The sequence below is a fragment of the Mastigoproctus giganteus genome, chromosome 13 (genome assembly GCF_048544385.1).
Source record: "Mastigoproctus giganteus isolate SK-2022 chromosome 13, ASM4854438v1, whole genome shotgun sequence".
Taxonomy (NCBI): domain Eukaryota; kingdom Metazoa; phylum Arthropoda; class Arachnida; order Uropygi; family Thelyphonidae; genus Mastigoproctus; species Mastigoproctus giganteus.
In genome coordinates, this window is record NC_143587.1 from 165,209,383 (window position 1) to 165,229,552 (window position 20,170).

The following is a 20,170-nucleotide window of genomic DNA, read 5'->3' on the forward strand; positions in this document are numbered from 1 at the left end:
TGTGTTAATTTGTATGTATCCCATGCATGTTTCTTCTCTGCCATATGCCTCATTAGTTCATCTGACATCCATTTAGGCCTAAACCTTGAACAATATTTCTTAGTTGGTATGTAAAGCCTAGTAGCTTCCAAGATAAGTTCTTTGAATGCTTCCCATTTTGCATTTGCTGTTGGTAACATCATCAGTTGGTCCCACTGTATAGAATTTAAATAATGTCTCAGTCCATCGTAGTCGCCTTTAAGAAAGCAATAACCCTTCCTTTTACCCCTAATGGTAGTTACCTCTTTGAGTAAATCCCACTTCAGCACACTGTGATCACTGCCACCTAGTGGTTCCTTTATCTGCAGATTCTTAATGCATGAAGAATCACTGCTGATAATCAAATCAAGGGTATTCCTCCCTCTAGTTGCCTCCCGAACATGCTGATGTAGAAAACAATCATCCAATAAATCCACAAAAGCCTTGCTAGTGTGTGAGTGACCAGCCCCCAAATTCCAGTCAATATCTGGGAAATTAAAATCTCCCATTATAAGACTCTCTGATTTACTGGCCCAATCTATTTCCCTGTACAGTTTCTTATTATACTCATCAGTCATTAGGCGTATAGCACACTCCTACTCTCAATTTAGATCTCCCAACGCTTATGTCACACCAAACTGACTCGACACTGCACTGTCCAGCGATGTCCACTGGCTTCACTTCCTTGAATTTTATGTATTTCTTAACTAATAGCATAACCCCTCCTCCCTTCCTATCCAGTCTATCCTTTCTGTGGACGCTGTACTCCCCAAATTCCAGTTCTGCATTCCTTATATCAGAGACGTGGTGTGACACCACGTCTCTGATATCCCAACAATATCTGCCTTTGATGTTTTGAGCAATACCTCAAATTCATCAAATTTATTTACTAATCTTTCAGAATAGTGAACAGAGTATTCTTAAGAATGCCAAACTGTTTGGCAATGTCAGTCTTAGAATGCACCCCATTATCTACAGCTTGCAAAATTCAAATTTCAGCTGCGATTGGCAAAGCTACCTGCTTTCTTGAAGCCATACCAATAAACCTACACTCTAATGTTCATTTCATTACCGCACAGTGAAAAAAGAGCGTGGAAATCTTAACAAAAGATTTTTCACAGTTAGGCTGCTAGCTCATCATTTACTGCAATATATTTGAAGCATTCTGTCATTTTTAAACAAGACTATTGTTATAAAAAAAGTAAAAATTCAGATTAAGAGGTAGAAATTTATGGTCATTATAGAGAAATCCTTTTATTTTCAAGATCGCTATACTGAATGTAAAATAGCATTAGATTAATGAGAAACTGGCCGGGACCAACCACATAGGATGTTAGAAAGTGTTGGGATGTTAAAAAGAGGGCCGCTACAAAGAGCTTCAACTGTAATGGTAAATAAGAACAAACTGAGAAAGGGGAAGTATTTCTAAGTTTATTTTTATTTTCTGCACCTGGTATTTTCCACACTTTTCATCTCTAATGGCAGCAAATGTAGGAAATATAAACATAGCTTTTCTACTTCCTCTATTCATTATTTACAGTATTAAAACTTTGCTTTCCAGAAACTCAGGAATAAAGAGAATTGATCAAGCAAATATCAAATCTTAACAAATATAATAATTTATTCAGAAAACAAGTTGGGTATTTAAGGCGACAAATATGAAAAAATACACAAAATGTTATGTATTTGTTCATCTTATAGACAAAATTTTCTATTTCTGTTACTTTTATGAGGTTTCACTGGGAAATTCATATGCTAGTCCAAGTAAATGGGGGAAGGGTGGGGACAGGCAAAGAAAGGGAAAAGGGCATTTTAAGAAAGGGCATTTTTTTTTTTTTTTTTTTTTTACTAAACATACAGAAAACAAAAAGGCAACTATGCCACTATATAATCATCCCTTAATATATAGGCTTTATCACCAATTTGGATCTTCTGTGACTTTTTCCCATTTAAAGCTCACTTAAACATTCAGCAAAGTGAATGTTAAGTTAATCTTTAATTTTAATCTATTCATCAGACATATTAGTAGTGGAATCCACTTCCACAACAACAGACAAGCTTGTTCCAGTAATTAAGCACCCATTGGCTGAAGGAAAACTTTTCCTTGTCTATTCTGTAACTATCCTTCCTCAGTTTGAATTTATGTCCCTACATGTGCATAGACTGAGCAAGAGGATAAATGCAGACTTGTATGCATCCCGTCAAGCAAAATTCCATTATTTTACCCCCAAAATTACCCCCAGGTAATTTTGCAGCCAGGTTTTCATTTTCCACTATCCGAGTGTAGTGCCATACAGTTTTGTTACATTATTCTGAAATTATTGCTACTCATATGCAGTACCTTGAAATTGTCAACATTATACTTTATTATTTCTCATACGCCAGTGTTTCTCAACCTTTTTTTAATTATCGCCCTCTAAAGGGCTTTTTTATACTATTTTTCCCCCCTAATTGCCCCCATGAAATTTTAAACAAGAAAATAGTTTATACTTACTCTTTTTATTCAATGGGATCCCTGAGCTTGATGCTTCTTAGCTAAAAGTTCAATGTTTGTTATGATGTTAGTAAGTTTAATTCTAATGGCTCCTCTTGAACATATATCATATGTTCAAGAGGAGCATTAGATGTTGGAAAACAAATTGTTATTGTTATTATTTGGTTTTTAGGAGCATTAGCAACTAAGGCCATATTGCTCCGGGATATGCGGTGGTCATTCCCTGAATGACCTTTCCGCATCCTCCGTATTTGGTGGTGACGGGCTCGAACCCCGGTCTAATCAAGAAGCGTGTGCTACGCACTGCTGCTCCTTCCCACCTGGCTACGTAGGCGCTTGGAAAACAAAGAAGTACTTTGGTCATTTCAGACCACATTGTTGGATAAAGAAGCTTAGTTGTTTTTGATCCCCACAACTCAGCCATTCCACCCTTTTCAAATTTATATTTGCATTCTTCATTACATTTTAATTCAATGAGTTCTTGAATTTCTTCACTAGCAGACCCGGTATCACATTCAACTGGATCTCACGTTCATGGCTTCACTTCAAATGAAAATAAATCTATTTTTCATTTCACCTTTTAAAGGACACAAATGATCTGAATAATTCTTAAGTTCATTCTTGGTGAGAGATTCATTGATTTCAGCTAACTCTTGCATGCTATGAAATAGTTTTCTCATTAAATTGATTTCAAATATTTTAGTTTTTCAGTGAAGGCCTTTAATACGTGTTTGCAGTCTATCACTGTAATTAATTTCCCTTGAAGTGATACTTCCATTAAGTTTTTGAAAAATCCAAGCCGTATAGTATGTTGTTTGTGTTTGCTGATCTCCTTTGCTAAATCTGTGTATCCTTAGCTTTCTAAAAAACTAATTATCGTATCAAAAAGGTTTACAAATCTTGTTAGACCATTTACTTTAGAAAGCCATCTGACTTCTGTATGTAAAAGAAGCCTCAAATACTGTTCTTCATTACCAACACATTTTCTGAAAAGGCAATCATATTTGCTATGTGACTTTATTTTATTGATGGTTTTAATAACTGAGTGATTGATAAAGAACTGGACTAATATTTTTTGAAACCAGATGATATCAGTGCACAATGCAATGTATTGCAAGAACTTCTTCAGGAATTGTGTCCCCAAAGGCCAACCTAAAGGGGCACACTTCCTCCAGGTTGGCTAAAAAAACTTTTGTCTTCCAACTATGGAGATAGCACCATCAGTGGCACAGGATATCAAAATTTCCAATGGTGGTACTTGTTTTTCATCAAACCATGTTTTTAACAGCAGCAAAAATGGATGCTCCAGTACAGTCAATTTCTATAGATTTTACAAACAACATCTCTTCTTGCAATTTATAATCATCATCGAAATAACAAATGTATGTCATTAGAAGGGCCTTATTGTCAGTAACTATGGATTCATTAATCTGAATAGAAAATTTTCTCGTTTTTAGTTTGTCAATTAGCTGCTCTTCAATGTTAACTGAGATCTCATTGATTTGTCTTCGAATTGAACTGTTGCTCAATGGCAATGCTTTTAAAATAGTGGGAGGATTTTGATGCATCAAAATATATTATACCATTATGATGTACCATTTGGAACTAAACTCAAGGTATTTAAATAATGAAAAGAGCCTTATTGCAGTCCAGTATGAAGTTATGAGAGAGGCTGCCAAAAGCTAAGGAATTCTGTCAATGACAAACAGCACTGTGAGAAGGGACAAAAGAGTTGATTATCCTATTGAGCTGTAGTGGGCTAGCGAGAGCCCATTGTTATTACTTTTGAAAAATTTGCAAGCCCTTTGTTGAAACAATCATTTATTTTACAAATTAAATCCTGAATTCAATTATTGAGTATTCAGAGCCGGAACTAGTGGGGAGGGTGAGTGGGCCCCCAGCCCCAGAATTTTAAGGGCACACTTAACCAGTTATGTATTTTAAAATTGTTTCATTTTTTATTTAATTACAGTTGGATCTCTGTTTAATGAACTTTTCTTTATAGCAAATTTTTTGAACTCCTCTTGGTAATTAAATTTAAAATAATTTCCATAGAATGAAGAAAATTTGCATATAACAAACGGATCATGAGAGACTTAACTTTGTATGCATTGTTCCCACCTCTGGCCTGTAGGCAGAAAGCGCGAATTAAGGATTAAAAGGATTACCATTCTGCAATGTTAGTGGTGTCCATAAAACCTAAGCAGCCACATGATCCCACATTACTGAGAAGTCACGCTAGTCAATATGCTTTTTAGAGTCAGTCAGAAGGCATACTCCCGACACAGATAATAGCTTCTGGACAACCTGTGTTGGGGTTTCCCTTTACTAATAGTTGCCTTACATTCCTTCAATAGGAGCAACACGTATAACCTGCACACATTAATGCGATAATCAAATTCACGCTATATTTTCTCTCAATCTGAGCAATAGCTGCAGTGATACATCCTTGAAACTCTTGCAAAGTGACGGGTAAAGGGAAGGGGCACAAACACCAAATCTTTCACAAAACCCCATAGATAAAAGTCTAAAGGAATGGGGTCCAGTGATCTAGTTTGCTGATGAAGTAAAGGTTTGTCTTCACGGAAAGCATGGCCAATCCAGCGACAGAGATAACTGTCATTAAGAAACTTTTGCACCCCTCTATGGAAATGTGGCAGAGCCCCACCCTGCTGCAAAACAAAGTAGTTTCTGTCTTGTCAGCCACGACATCAAACACTAGATCAGCATGTCAAGGTAGGAAATGCCATCCACAGTGTTTTTGGTGGAAAAAAAAAAAGAAAAAAAAAAAGGGCCCATAAATCTTTTTCACGGACACTGTACTTTTGGACTGTCAAATTCATGTGCACAGTTTCATATGGATTCTCAATAACCAAGATATGAATGTTTTTGTCAATTCACTATACTGCTGAGATAGAACATGGCTTCATCGGTGAACACTAATCTATCCATGAAAATTTTAACAGTATTAGACAGTTCTTGGATATTATAACCAAAGTCATACTGAGAAACTGTGTCATGTGGTTTTAGAGCTTGCAACAAATGAATTTTGAAAGTACATGGAGATTTATTTGTTTCGGGATTTATTAGGCACATTGGCAACTATGGCCATAGTGTGCCATACACATGGAGAGTCGTTTCTGAGATTATGACAGAAACTTTTCAGTGGAATCCCAAGCTTTGTACTGTCCTTGTTGGTCAATTTGCAGGGACTACTGAGTAGTCCCTGCAAACTGACCAACTAATTTTGGTAGATCAAGAGGAATTTAAAATATATATAAAAATTGATTAGTCAAAATCTAAATATTATTATTATTATGCGCCCCACTGCATACGCTTATTAAAATCCGTTGAACCACTTGACTACTCTTGTCACTGCACAGCCGCTAGGCTTGTTGACTGAAAATTTGCGCAGTTACGTTGTGAAGAGCATTTTTAGATGCATTTTTACAAATAACAGATTCTCTTTTTGAAAATTTTAAGAACAAAAGTGAAATTAAAATTGCGCTTCAAGATCTGCAATTATCTCGAAATACTGTGATGTGACGCATCGAAAAAATGAGTAAAAATGCGAGCGAACAATTGCGTGCTCATATTGCTAATTGTGTGTCCTTTTCTTTACAACTAGATGAATCTACAGACATCAGTGATACAGCTCAATTGCTCATTGTCATTCGTATTTCGATGATTCTGCCACTAGGGAAGAACTGCTGGGTATAGATGCTTTAGCTATGACAGAGCATCTTAACGGATTCATCGCATTGTGTCAAAAGGTTGATGAATTCCCAGATTTGAGTTACCACTGTATCATCCACCAAAAAGTGTTAGCCAGCAAAAGATTAAATACTAAAAGTGTTATGGACATCGCTTTCAAAATCGTGAATTCCACCAGAGGACAATCTCTTCATAGGAGAGTTTTCAAAATGAACTCTATGAAAAAAGAGCCAGATCTGATATTACACACAGATATGAGGTGGCTGAGTCGGAGTAAGTTTCTACAGAGATTTCGAAATTTGCTGGAAATTAAAAAATTTGTTGTTCAAAGGGGAGATGATTATCAGTAGCTACAAGATACAGAGTGGTTGTGTGATCTGGCTTTTTTGGCAGATTTTACCAGTATTTTAAGTGATCTGAATTTGGAATTACAAGGAAAAAATAAAAATGTGGGTGACCTGATTAGTAGTATTTCTGCATATAATTATCAATTTTTGGCAATGTCAAAGGATCTCAAAAAATAAAAAAAATTCGACCATTTTGCAAATATGCAAGATCATTTGCAAAAATATTTTTTGAATTTAATAATGAGAAATATGTTTCTGAAATTGAGAAAGTTGTGGATGATTTTTAAATCACATTCAGTGATTTTAAAACAATTGAAGAAATTGTTCAATATATTTCTCATGCATTTAATGTCGACTTAGATCCGAAACAAATTGCAGAAAAAAATCTCCAAGATTTTTCACATGGAGAAAATATTACTTGAAAATGAAATTATTACATTGCGAAACGATATCTTCCTAAAAGTCAGATCATCAGAAGAAGACTTTTGGAAATATATTTGCCGAGAAAAGTACCCAACTGTAAAAAAATGAGGTAAACGTTTAAATTCCTGTTTTGGTTCCACATATCTATGTGAATCGGCCTTTTCATATTTGAAACAAACAAAGAATCGCTGTGCTCTTACGGACTTGCATACAGAAGATTCTTTATGGTTGGCCGTATCACAGTATATCCCCAATTTTGAAAGCTTGGAAGATGACACGAAGTCACAAACTTCACATAAATTAAAAATTTAAATACGTATGAATTTAAAATAAGAATTCTAAATTGTATTTAATTTTAAAATTTATGAACAACATTTTTCAATATGTGTTTATTAACCTTTTTTAACCGTGTGCGATGAAACTCTTGAGATGGTAGATCGTGGCACACTTTGAAGAAAAAAAGTAGACGCATCACAAATTAAGTTGGCCACCTCTGTTCTATAATCATGTCGTCTGTGCTGGGACGACCTGTGCTTTTGCCCTTGCACATGCATCTACACTCCACGAACTGCCTATACCACTTAATGATGGAGTGTCAAGTTGGTGGATTTCTGTGAAATTTAGTTCGGAATGATTGCTGCATTGAAAGACGTGATTTTGTTTCATGATAACAGAGAACACAAAATGATTTCTCCATAGGAGACGTCTTTTGAATAGAGCACTATCTGGCACAGACATCTGCAGTGTCTGCACTAGATACGTGCCAAAGTTGTGATGTCTGTGATATCTGCAGCAAACACAACTTTGATATTTGTGCTTTCATTGGTAGCATTTTTGTCACAGTAACATGTGTAGTATATTTGACATAGCAAGATGCAGGTAACATTTAATTGGGATTAACAGGCAGTCATATAACAATCCACTGCAACAGTGGTAACCAAAGGGACATTTCAGAATGTGCAATTAATCATACAATTGTCATGATTGGTGCATGAATGCTACCACAGCTGATAATGGAACTCTGATCTGACAAATCCCAATTCCTGCTGTTTCATGTTGGAGGACCAGATTTTAGGATAGGACTATGGATATTGGCAAAAACAGCCAATATCCATAGTCCCATCCCATCCAGCATCAAAAATGCAAGCTGCCAATGGTGGTGGTGATGAAGCAGTTTGTGGTGCACATGAACTCCTTGATAGCCATTGGAGCAACATTCATATGGTGCGGATTATCTGGAAGTTGTTTTCAACTAAGAACATCTCTTCGTGGCTGCAATGTATCAACCTTTGGTTCATCCAGCAGGATAATGCACCCTGTTCCAAGGCCAGAACTAGTTCAAGGAACATGCAAGTGAATTCAGCTTGTGCAGCAAATCCCTCCCTCCTTCCAGTCAACAGATCTCAGACCAGTTGAGCAGATGCTGTATAAAGTGGAACGAGCTATTTAGAGTACTGGATACTGGATGGCTGTAGATCTCTTTGGAGATCTACAGTCATCCAGTATGCAACAACTCTGAGAAGCATTCATGAGGCATGCTTTCAAGACCTCAACTGAGTCCCTACCATGATGAATCCAGGCTTTTCTGAGGGCCAAATGGGAAGGGGCCTGCTTGCTATTAGATGGGTGTATCTCTGATTCTTGATGCTGTCACAGACATTCTGTTAGGTATGACAAGCTGGTTGCTGGCTGGGAGTCTAAAATGCTGATGAAACTGATATTCAGGTGACACTTGACCAGACTTCACCAAATTTTGGCAAGCCTGGTCATTCTGTGACATCCAAATCCACTACTTGGATGTCAAAGAATGACCAAGTGTAGGACTGTTAATAACACAGGGTATAACCCCCCCCCCCATGTGCAAGTCCTGAAATACAGCACCTAGTATACTGGAGGTAACCACCCAGGTGGAAACCAACATAAGCAGAGGTTGAGGTGTGGTATCCACCACATATAAGAATGCCATCTTGATTTCAATTTGCAGATTTGCAAATTTACAGTGAGCCTATGGAAAAGACTGGTTTCATGAATGATCACGAACTTGATCTGTGATAGAAGAATTATTATGTGAGAATAATTTTTTCATGAATATACCAAATTCCTAGTGTATATTTATGATTAAATCCAGACAAAAGGGTAACACACCCAATCTCAAATCAATTAATTACAAGGACTTCAGAATTTAAAAAGGCTGAAGCTTTTTAATTTTCAGAATAAACTATATAATAGGAAAATCCTAAACTTCAGGACTAGAGTGAATTAGCAAATTCCACCTAATTTTAAATTAATAATAAGTGCATCTATAGCAGGAAAAAAAAAACCTTTTATTTTTATGTATTTATTTGAATAAAGATTGTATATATGTTAGAGAAAACTACATGGAAAGTGATTAAGTTTTTGCTCGTATTTATTTGTGTGTGTGTGTGATTTTATCTTCTTTGTTTTCTAATCACCAGATTTTGAAATTTCAGGAGAAAATTAGGGAATATTTTGTTATTAAAATTGTTAATATTTTAAATACATTTCTAGTTTAACTTTTGGAAAATTAGTCAATCACTAATACTTACAAATACTGAAGTATTAAAAGATTATCATGATTTGCCATTACATTCTTTACTTTAGATTGCTAAGACCATAAAATGCCCTCTAACAGGCTTGTGATGGTACATTATGATTTTCTTCTTTGTATTCTGCCATTTTAATACTAATTACTTGTCAGGAAAACATTCAGTTGAGAAAACTGTGAAAAAAAAAAAAAAAAAAAGATTCTTCCACAAAGAATCTTGTCTAGTTTAGAATAAATAAAAAATAAGCATGAAATACTTACCACTCATTCTGAATATTAAAAATCATGTCATCTGAGACTGTGCCTTCACCAACGAAGTAGATACCCCTATATAATTAAATATTTAAAAAATAATCAAATGGACATTTCTAGATGACTGTCAAGATAAGTTTTAAAAATTAATAACACACACACACACACACACACACACACACACACACACACACACACACACACACACACACACACACACACACACACACACACACACACACACACACACACACAGAAATCTGGAAAATATGTCCTGGACAATTCCCATCCCATTTCAAATTGTTAAGATGTTCATTGCATCTGAAGCAGCGCCTCCGTAGCCAGGTGGGCAGGAGCAGCAGTGCGTAGCACACGCTTCTTGATTAGACCAGGGTTCGAGCACATGCCCACCAAATACAGAGGATGCGGAAAGGTCAGGGAATGACCACCGCATATCCCCGGAGCAATATGGCCTTAGTTGCTAATGCTCCTAAAAACCAAATAACAAACAAACAAGCAGCATCTGAAGCATATAAGCATTCAAAACACTAAATGAATTCTGGACTACTAGCAGCAATGCTTTATTTTTGTTTAATAACATAAGCTTGATAAATTGTTTTATTTGTTTTTCCATGTATTGAGGTTAATTTATGTACATGGAATTAACTTTTGATAAAATTTTAAGCTGATTTAATAGCTTACTTTTGGACTGAGCTTTTTTAAGCTCGGTCCAAAAGTAAGTGTTCACTTTTTTTGTTACAAACTCAAGATGACTTTTACTTTGCAACCATTATTTACAAATTTTCAGAATGGTGAAGATTTTGGAAGGTTGTTATTTCTCATCATTCTGAAAATTATGGCACATTGAATGCACTCTCTCAAATACTGGTGGAGGCAAACATGCTGATATTAAACACAAAATATCAAAGTTATAACGTGAAGTTATTGCTGAACCTGCAGCACTGACTAATCACTGGAAATGAGGTTGAGAAAAAGCCATGAGTTAGGGACAGTATCTGGAATTTGAACAAGGGCTTGATACGAAGGAGTTCATGACCCAGGCCTTATCAATCGTTTATAGCTTGGAGAAATCATTCTGAGCTCAATGAGGAGAAATTTTTCTCAACATTGCCTGCACTTTTCAGCAGAAGAGACTAATTTTCTAAAGACCAGATATACTTGAATAAAAGTGAAATAATATTTGCTGATGCTTCAGAGGAAGAGTTGTTTTGTGAAAAACTGTTTGGCTGAGTAGGATATATATACAGGGCATTCCGGAAAGTCGCTGTGCACTTATATATTTATTAACAGACGTGTTTCAATATAGAATACAGGAGGTAAATATGAATGACAATTATAAACAATGTTGAAAGTGACTCCCCCTTAGCATCAATACAGGCCTGGATCCTTCTTATTTTGTTTCTAAACACCACTATCAATTGCTCGCTTGAAATAGACTGAATGAATGCTGTTATTGCTGCTTTCAAGTCATCCAGCGTGCGCGGACAAGCTCGATATACTGCAGATTTTGCTGTTCCACAATGGCGAACATGGGGCCACACGTCTGACGAAATAATGCGGTCTCCAAAACATTTCTTTAATAACTGCATAGATCTGTGAGATGTGTGGGCAGTAGCACTATCCTGTTGAAACCATGAGTAATTGATTTCATCACTTGTCATCTGACTGATGAAGGTGTGAAGAATCTCCAAACAATAGTGCTTGCTGTTTATTGTGTTCATAAAGAAAATAGGGACAACAATTCGACATCTGGAAATCTCAACCCACACACCAACCTTGAAATCATGTAGGGGTGTTTCATGCAAAGTGTGAGGATTATCGGATGACCACAATTTTGAATTTTGTGAATTAACATAACCCGAGAGATGGAACCATGCTTCGTCGGTGAAAAAGGTCACATCCAACACATTAGCTGTATTCTCTTCGATAAAGCTGCTGAGCTAACTTTCGTAATGATTTTGATGGACTCTGCAGCATAATGTCAGAAATACCCAACAGTTTTTCCTCTGATAGCTTTTCTGGCCTTCCACTGCATTTGACATCATCCACTGCTCCTGTTTCCCGAAACTTGTTTCTCGACAAGGTTACGAACTGTATTGCGATGTGGAACAGGTGTATCTGGGAATTTGTCAGCAAATCGCTGTCACACCACATCTGTGTATCTACCACCTTCTCAGAATACGTGTTTGACGAGCCATACATGTTCTTCAGTTATTAAAACCATATTGGGATCAAAATCTAAAATATAAACAAAATATGATTATAAAAGTGCACAGCGACTTTCCGAACATCCTGTATTAATGGCAGTTGAAGCTGAGGTATATATCAGACTCGACTCCTTCAATTCAACCTACTGGGGGACACAATGTTTATTAACCCTTTGTAGTCCAATGTCTCCTCTCACATACCATCATAAAATTTCTCTTCCAGTCCAACATCCCGCCAGACACACCTGTCTGTTTTTGCCGATTTTATCGCTTGTTTTCCTGCTCTTCTGGTATAATTATTGCCATCTATTTATACTTCAAATAAACACTCTGACAAACTAGCTAAATGTTTACACTCAATTGTTAACAGCCAGTGGCTATAGTTTTTTTCTTCATGTTTAGTGTTCACGGTGTATTTACTCTCTGTCAGAACAGAAACAAAGTGTTTAGTTGTGGCATCAACTAAAGCTTAGTGACAAACTTGATATAATAAAGAAAATAGAATGTATAAGTAGGAGTGTATTATTGGCAGATTTGGTATTAAACAACCAAAGCACAAACTTTTAGAATTTACTGAATGTTCAAAACCTAACAATAAAAGGCCTTTCTGGTGAAGAAATTGAGAAACTTACTGATTTAGAATTTGATTTCATTTTGTTTGGCAGTGAGGATGGTGCTATTTTTGATCCTAACAATATATCTTGCAGCAGCGATGTAAAAAATATTGATGACGACTTGTCAACCAATGCTGGTGTGGCTTCATCTCATCCAAAAACTTCTTTGAAGTTTGGAGGGTAGTGGATTTCATTTGTTCATTGATTAGCAGAAGGATATATATATCATCTTATGCATAACTGTTGAACTGCACTGTCACATGAACAACTGTGGTCCACCTTAGCCTGTGCAACCACAAGTTGTCCCAAGTCACAGGGTTGCTGGATGTCTGCTGGTTATTGAATCATTCTTGTGCACTACACACTTAACATGAACAAACACAACGGGGTTGCGATACTTGCACTGCCATGTTTGGCATTTAGTGAAAAATCTAGGTTGTTACCCAATCTGATGGATATCATCGTATAGTGGATGCCAAAAGTTTTCCAATCATACGGGTCACAGAGGCACAGGACTTATTGAAGATAAATAACTTTTAATTTTAGTTTGTTTATGAATGATTTTGTTAAAGCTGAAGCAAACTGCTGCCACTGTCTGACTGGCTGCTAGGAAGAGTGCTTTTTGGTCACTATACTACCTTTGGCAGTATATGGCCACCTGCGACTACCTGTAGTTAATCCATTAGACTTAAATGCCATTGTTCTTCCTCAGACTCTACTGCAGAATAGTAAACTGACCGCCCCTCCCCAATCAATGCTTGATTTGGCATCTGTTGCTATAGCTCTGAATAATGTTTGAAGAAGAAAATACACATTGTAGAGTTTCACTGTACTCCTGCAGGCAATTGCACCGGTCTTCGGGGGAAGAAAACTCGGAAGGGGTTCCCTCCTCGATCCCGATGACTAGAAACAGAATTCAGACCACAAAACAACAGTCTTCTAAGGCAAATGAACATGGCATACCTGAAACGGACAACTCTTCCAGGGGCGACGATGCCGATTGTAATGGGAGGAACAGCAATTGTGCCCCCCCCCCCCAGCATCCATGAAGAAGCTTCCTCATCTCAAGAAAAAGGTTCTCAAAAGACCCGAAGAATCTGGTTCATTTCCCCTAAACAACAGGAGGATGAAGAGGAATGGGATAAAATGTTGAATTTATTCAGCAAAGATTTTCCCAAACTTAAAATTATACAGAAACTGAGGTGCCAAATGGAATGCTGCCTCTGTAGCAAAAACATCACCACCAGGGCCGCATCATTACGAATTTTGCATTGCTGCGGCTCTTTAGAAAAGAAGTTATACGAGGTCATTATAGAAAATGAAGAGCTGAAGGCTGCCAATGCATAACTCCAACAAACTAATAAAACCCTATCTGAAGTAATCAAGAATCCAACTATAGCAGCTCTGAATACGGGGTCTCCCTCCACCCAAGCTTGTTGAAAGTACACAGCACCCGTTATCTTATGCTGCGACACTGAAACTACTTCAGATCCCCACCACACAGAACAAGCACATGCTGATTATAAAGGCTAGAGAAGGGTGTGACATCCCAGACAGCGATGGAGTCAAGTACACCATCCTAAAGAAGATAAAACCAAAACTAGACAATCTTCAAATCAAAAGCATTTGCAAAATTTGTGACAAAGGGATAATATTGGAAGCAGCCAGTTAAGTCAGATCTAGAACAAACAAGTCTTGCGGAACAGCTGAAGACCTAAATCTCACCTTTGAAACCCCCAAACTCAGGGTACCAAGTTTAATTGTTTGAATGTAGATGGCTCAATCCAAAAAGATGACCTGCTGGAGGAGTTGTATAACAGAAATCTCTTTGAATCCATGAGCAAGGAAGAAGGCCATAAGGAGATGAAAATTCCATTTTCCACAAACACACAGACCCTGGTCGACTTAACTGGGTTTTTGCCAGTATTACTGAGGATACCTTAAAGGTTCATAGAAACTGCTAGTTTTTTAGGGCACAAGGGTAATACAGATGGGCATTTATCTTATGATATTGGTCAAAGTAATGTTTGCATATATCTCATGAGTTCTTGCTTGTTACCACAACAGATCATATGATCATAGCAAGATGTTCTTAGAGCAGAAACGTTTCTAATGAGCAGGTAGCTAATGCCAGGGAAGCAAGCTTAAATAACTTCAAGGGGTGTATCAGGGCAGTTAACTACACTGGATGATGAAGAGAGAGGTAGCAGTAGTTAATGGCTGTATGGCAACAAAGATGGGATTCGAGTGAGAAAGGCCGAGTTACCCACATGTATTTGCCATGAGTACAAAAAAATCCTTGGCAGCAGTTTGGACTCTGTGCTACATTTTTAATCACAGGACACGGATTAGCAAGAAGGTTGCACGAGTTGGGGCTTGCAGTAAGTGATTTATGTTCCTGTGGACAGCAAGAAACCAGTGTACATATCATGTTGCACTGTAATTGTTATCTTGATCTCAGGAATGAGTTGGAGATCTGCTTGGGTGGACTTGAGCAAAGAAATCTATGGATTATGTTCATGGACAGAAGCTTTTTGTAAGTTTTAATAAATTTGTGAGTTTAGTTTTTAAACGGAGAGCAAGTTACGGCTAGATAGTAGTACCCGCCTCCCCATGGCTGGGGACGATAACATAGTTCATTAGGATAAGTAGGACTGAGGTAGGCAATACTATATTCTTCTTAGCTATGGCTCTCTTTAAGTTGAATTGATTTTTGTATTTTTAACAGTTGATGTTTATAAAATAATAATGTTTTAATTACGGCAACAGAATAATACTGAAGTAGCATTATCCACATATAAGCTTAGGAGGTGGATGTGCTGAAGGTGTTTCTGAATGTGTGTTAGTACACTTAGTGTGGTAGAAAATGAAAAAAACTTGGGAGTGATAGTGCAGTCAGATATGAAGTTTTCTGAGTAATGTAGAGATGCTGCCAGAGGAGGTCTTGGGGTATTGTCAATAATATGCAGGAATTTTGCTATTATCCCTTTATATAAGGCAATGATTTAGGCCATGCATTGAGTACTGTGTACAGGTCTGGAAGCTTCATTTTTGGAAATATGTAGAGTTGCTTGAGCGTGTACAGAGAAGGGCAATAAGATTGGTGAGGGGAACAAAGGGGTCCTCTTACCAAGAAAGGCTTGCTTCAGTTCTGCAAATTGCAGTGGCTGAAGACTAGGCACCTGTGAGGTGATCTGATTGAGGTGTATAAGGCCTTGAATAGGTTGAGTAGGCTCAATGTGCTGAGCCTGCTCAACCCATTCAAGGGGATTCTTCCACTTGCTCAGATTACGAACCTGAGGGGGCATAAATTCAAATTGAAGAAAAACAGTTGTAGAATAGATGTGCGGAAATTTGCCTTTAGCCAGTGGGTGGTTAATTGTTGGAAAAAACTTTCATCTGTCACTGTAGATGACAACTTAAATAAATTCAAGGAGGAACTGGACAAACTTTTAGACTGAATGGTTGTGTGAAATTTTTTTTTTTTTTTTGGCTGATGCTACATAAGCTCATATGCTTGCTTTCTTGCATCACATGATTCTACTACTATTACTACCATAGGCATCTGTGTCTACTGATAATTTATATGTATCCCATGCATTTTTCTTGTCTGCTACGAGTCTTGTTAGTTCATCTGACATCCATTTATTCCCTGAAGAGTATTTCTCAGTTGGTATGAAAAGCCTAGTAGCTTCCAAGATCAATTCCTTGAATGCATCCCATTTAGAATTTGCTGTTGGTAACATCATCAGTTGGTCCCACTGTATAGAATTTAAAAACTATCTGAGACACTGTAGTCACCTTCACGAAAGTAAAAGCCCTTCCTTTACCCCTGATGGTAGTCACACCTCTGAGTAAATCCCACAGCAGTACACTGTGATCACTGCCACCTAGTGATTCCTTTACCTGCAGCTTCTTAATGCATGAATAATCACTGTTTATAATTGGATCAAGAGTATTACTCCTTCTAGTTGCCTCCCGAACATGCTGCTGTAGAAAAAGTCATCCAATAAATCCACAAAAGCCTTGCTAGTGTGCGAGTGACCAACCCTCAAGTTCCAGTCAATATCTCGAAGTTAAAATACTTCATTATAAGACAATCTGATTTAGCATTAGCATTAGTAGAGGCATATGATGCAAGAAAGCAAATTTATGCAGCATCAGCCAAAAAAAAAAGCACTTCCATTTCATACCTCCATTTGTTCGAAATACCTGTCCAGCTGAGCCTTAAATTTATTTAGGCTATCAAATTCCACAACAAGGGATGGAAGTCTGTTCCACCAACCAACAACCTGCTGGCTACAGGCAAACTTCCGCACATCTATCCTGCATCTGTCTTTCCTCAATTTGAATTTATGCCCTCTCAGGTGATTATTCTGAGCAAGAGGAAGAATCCCATCAGCATTGAGAATGCTCAAACCATTCATGGCTTTATGCACCTTTATCATATCACCTCGCCGGTGCTTAGTCTCCAGACACAGTAATTTGCAAAACTTAAGCCTTTCTTCGTAAGTCACAATTCTTGTTACCTTTCTCTGTACTCATTCCAGCAGCTCTACATCCTTCTTGAAATGACGCCTCCAGACCTGTATACAGTACTCAAGGTGTGGCCTGACCATTGCCTTATACAAGGGAATAATCACCTCCTTATCCCTGCTAGAAAAATTCCTCTATATCATTGACAAGACACCATGAGCTACTCTTGCAGCCCTTCTGCACTGCTCAGAGAACTTCATATCTGCCTGCACAATTACCGCCAGGTCCTTTTCATTCTCTACCACTGTCAGTGTAGTACCAGAGTTGATACATTGCTCTGGGGTTGCTATTTCTCATATGTAGTACTTTACATTTGTCAAAGTTAAACTTCATTTGGCACCTCTCAGGCCATCTTCTCAACCTTTCCAGATCCTGTTGCAGCAGCAGCATAGCATCAGTGGTGTCCTTAACAACCCTGCCAACCTTTGTATTGTCTGCAAACTTGGACATTAAGCTTGATATACCACCGTCAATATCATTTATAAATACAGAAAACAATAATGGACCCAACACTGAGCCCTGAGGGACTCCACTAATAACATTAGTCCACGATGAGCAGTGTCCATTGATTACCACTCTCTGTCTTCTCCCCCTCAACCATCCCTTTATCCATAGCTGCAATGTGCTTCCAATGCCAAACTGCTCCAATTTGTGCAGCAGTCTTCCATGTGCAACAGTATCAAAAGCTTTTCTAAGATCCAAATATATAATATCAAAGTTAGTAGTAGTAGTAGTGGCATGTGATGCAAGAAAGCAAGTGTATGAGCTTATGCAGCATCAGCCAAAAAAAAAAAAAAAAATTAAACACCTTTCCCTCCAAATACCTGTTCAGTTACTCCTTAAATTTATTTAACCTATCAACTTCCACGACAGATGGAAGTTTGTTCCAGCAATTAACCACCCGCTGGCTAAAGGCAAATTTCCGCACATCTATTCTACATGTCTTTTCTTAATTTGAATTTATGCCCCCTTAGGTTCGTAATCTGAACAAGTGGAAGGATCTATCAGAATTCAGTGTGCTCAACCCATTCAAGGCCTTATACACCTCAATCAGATCACTGCGCAGGTGCCTAGTCTCCAGCCACTGCAATTTGCAGAACTTAAGCCTCTCTTTGTAAGAGGATCCCTTCATTCCTCCCACCAATCTTGTTGCCCTTCTCTGTACACGTTCAAGCAAAGTTATTCCCTGCATCTAGTTCTTTTGTGACTGCATCATAGTATCCAATCAAATTGGTCAGGCAAAACTTTCCCTTAACAAACCCATGCTGTGTTTGAGCTATAACTGAAGTCTTGTCTAGATGATCCTGCAGTGCTTCTTTAACCAGTGCCTCCATTAATTTTCCTGGAACAGAAGTTAAACTCACAGGTCTATAATTACTTGTGTCAGCCTTTGATCCTCCTTTATGAATTGGGGTCACATTTGCACATCTACAGTCTATGGGTACCTCCCCTGAGTCCAAGGAAGCTCTCATAATGCTTACTTCCTTACTTATGGCTAAAAATGCTTACTTCCTTTACTGCCTCCATTAATATAACTAGATAGATCCCATCCACTCCAGGTGCCTTTCTTGTGTTTATCTTCAACAATTTCTCCTCCACTTTACTCTCAGTTATTACAAGATTATCTAGCTTACTGCCAGAGTTGAAAACACCTCTGGCATTCCCCTTGTTAAAAATCTCCTTATGTGTGAATGTTGATGCAAAATATTCATTTAGTTTGTTAGCTACCTGAGCAGGATCATCAACAGTTGAACCATCGATATCAAGTGGACCAATCTGATTCATCCCCTTCCTTCTAGAGTTTACATAAGTAAAGAACTCTTTGCTGTTTTTCTTTGCATCCTTTGCCAAAGATTTCTCATAATCTGCCTTCGCCTGCCTAACCACCTTTGTAACCTGGTTACAGACCAGCTTTTATCTATCATAGGCTTCTGTGTCACATGTTAATTTATATGTATCCCATACATTTTTCTTCTCTGCCATATTTCTCATTAGTTCATCTCACATCCATTTAGGCCTAAACCTTGAACAATATTTCTTAGTTGGTATGTAAAGCCTAGTAGCTTCCAAGATAAGTTCTTTGAATGCTTCCCATTTTGAATTGGCTGTTGGTAACATCATCAGTTGGTCCCACTGTATAGAATTTAAATACTGTCTCAGACCATCGTAGTCGCCTTTACGAAAGCAAAAACCCTTCCCTTTACCCCTGATGGTAGTTACCTCTTTGAGTAAATCCCACTTCAGCACACTGTGATCACTGCCACTTAGTGGTTCCTTTATCTGCAGATGCTTAATGCACGAAGAATCACTACTGATAATCAAATCAAGAGTATTACTCCCTCTAGTTGCCTCCCGAACATGCTGATGTAGAAAACAATCATCCAATAAATCCACAAAAGCCTTGCTAGTGTGTGAGTGACCAACTCACAAATTCCAGTCAATATCTGGGAAATTAAAATCCCCCATTATAAGAGTCTCTGATTTACTGGCCCACTATTTCCCTGCACAGTTTCTTATTATACTCATCAGAGTCATTAGGCCTATAGCACACTCCTACTCTCAATTTTGATCTCCCAATGCTTATGTCACACTAAACTGACTCGACACTGCACTGTCCAGCGATGTCAACTGGCTTCACTTCCTTGGATTTTATGTGTTTCTTAACTAATAGCATAACCCCTCCTCCCTTCCTATCCTGTCTTTCCTTCCTGTACACATTGTACTCCCCAAATTCCAGTTCTGCATTTCTTATATCTGTGTGAAACCACGTCTCTGATATTCCAACAATATCTGCCTTTGATGTTTTGAAAAATACCCCAAATTCATCAAATTTATTTTCCAAACTCCTAGCATTGGTGTACACGCAAGTATACATGCACCTGTTCCTATTCTTAGCTACCCTAACACAACCCATGTGTTTACTTGTACTGCAATGACTCCCAGCAGTGGCTCACTCCATTTCTTTGTTGTACTCATTA

The 20,170-nt window shown here is 37.8% G+C and overlaps 1 protein-coding gene across 1 annotated transcript in view; it reads right to left on the reverse strand.

Moving 5' to 3' along the window:
• Positions 1–20,170, reverse strand: part of UQCR-C1 (Ubiquinol-cytochrome c reductase core protein 1) — a 222,114-nt gene that overhangs the window by 63,225 nt on the left and 138,719 nt on the right. The window contains exon 10 of the mRNA XM_090387126.1: positions 9,824–9,889. Coding sequence (XP_090243252.1) covers positions 9,824–9,889 — 66 coding nt within the window. The remainder of the gene's footprint in view (positions 1–9,823; positions 9,890–20,170) is intronic.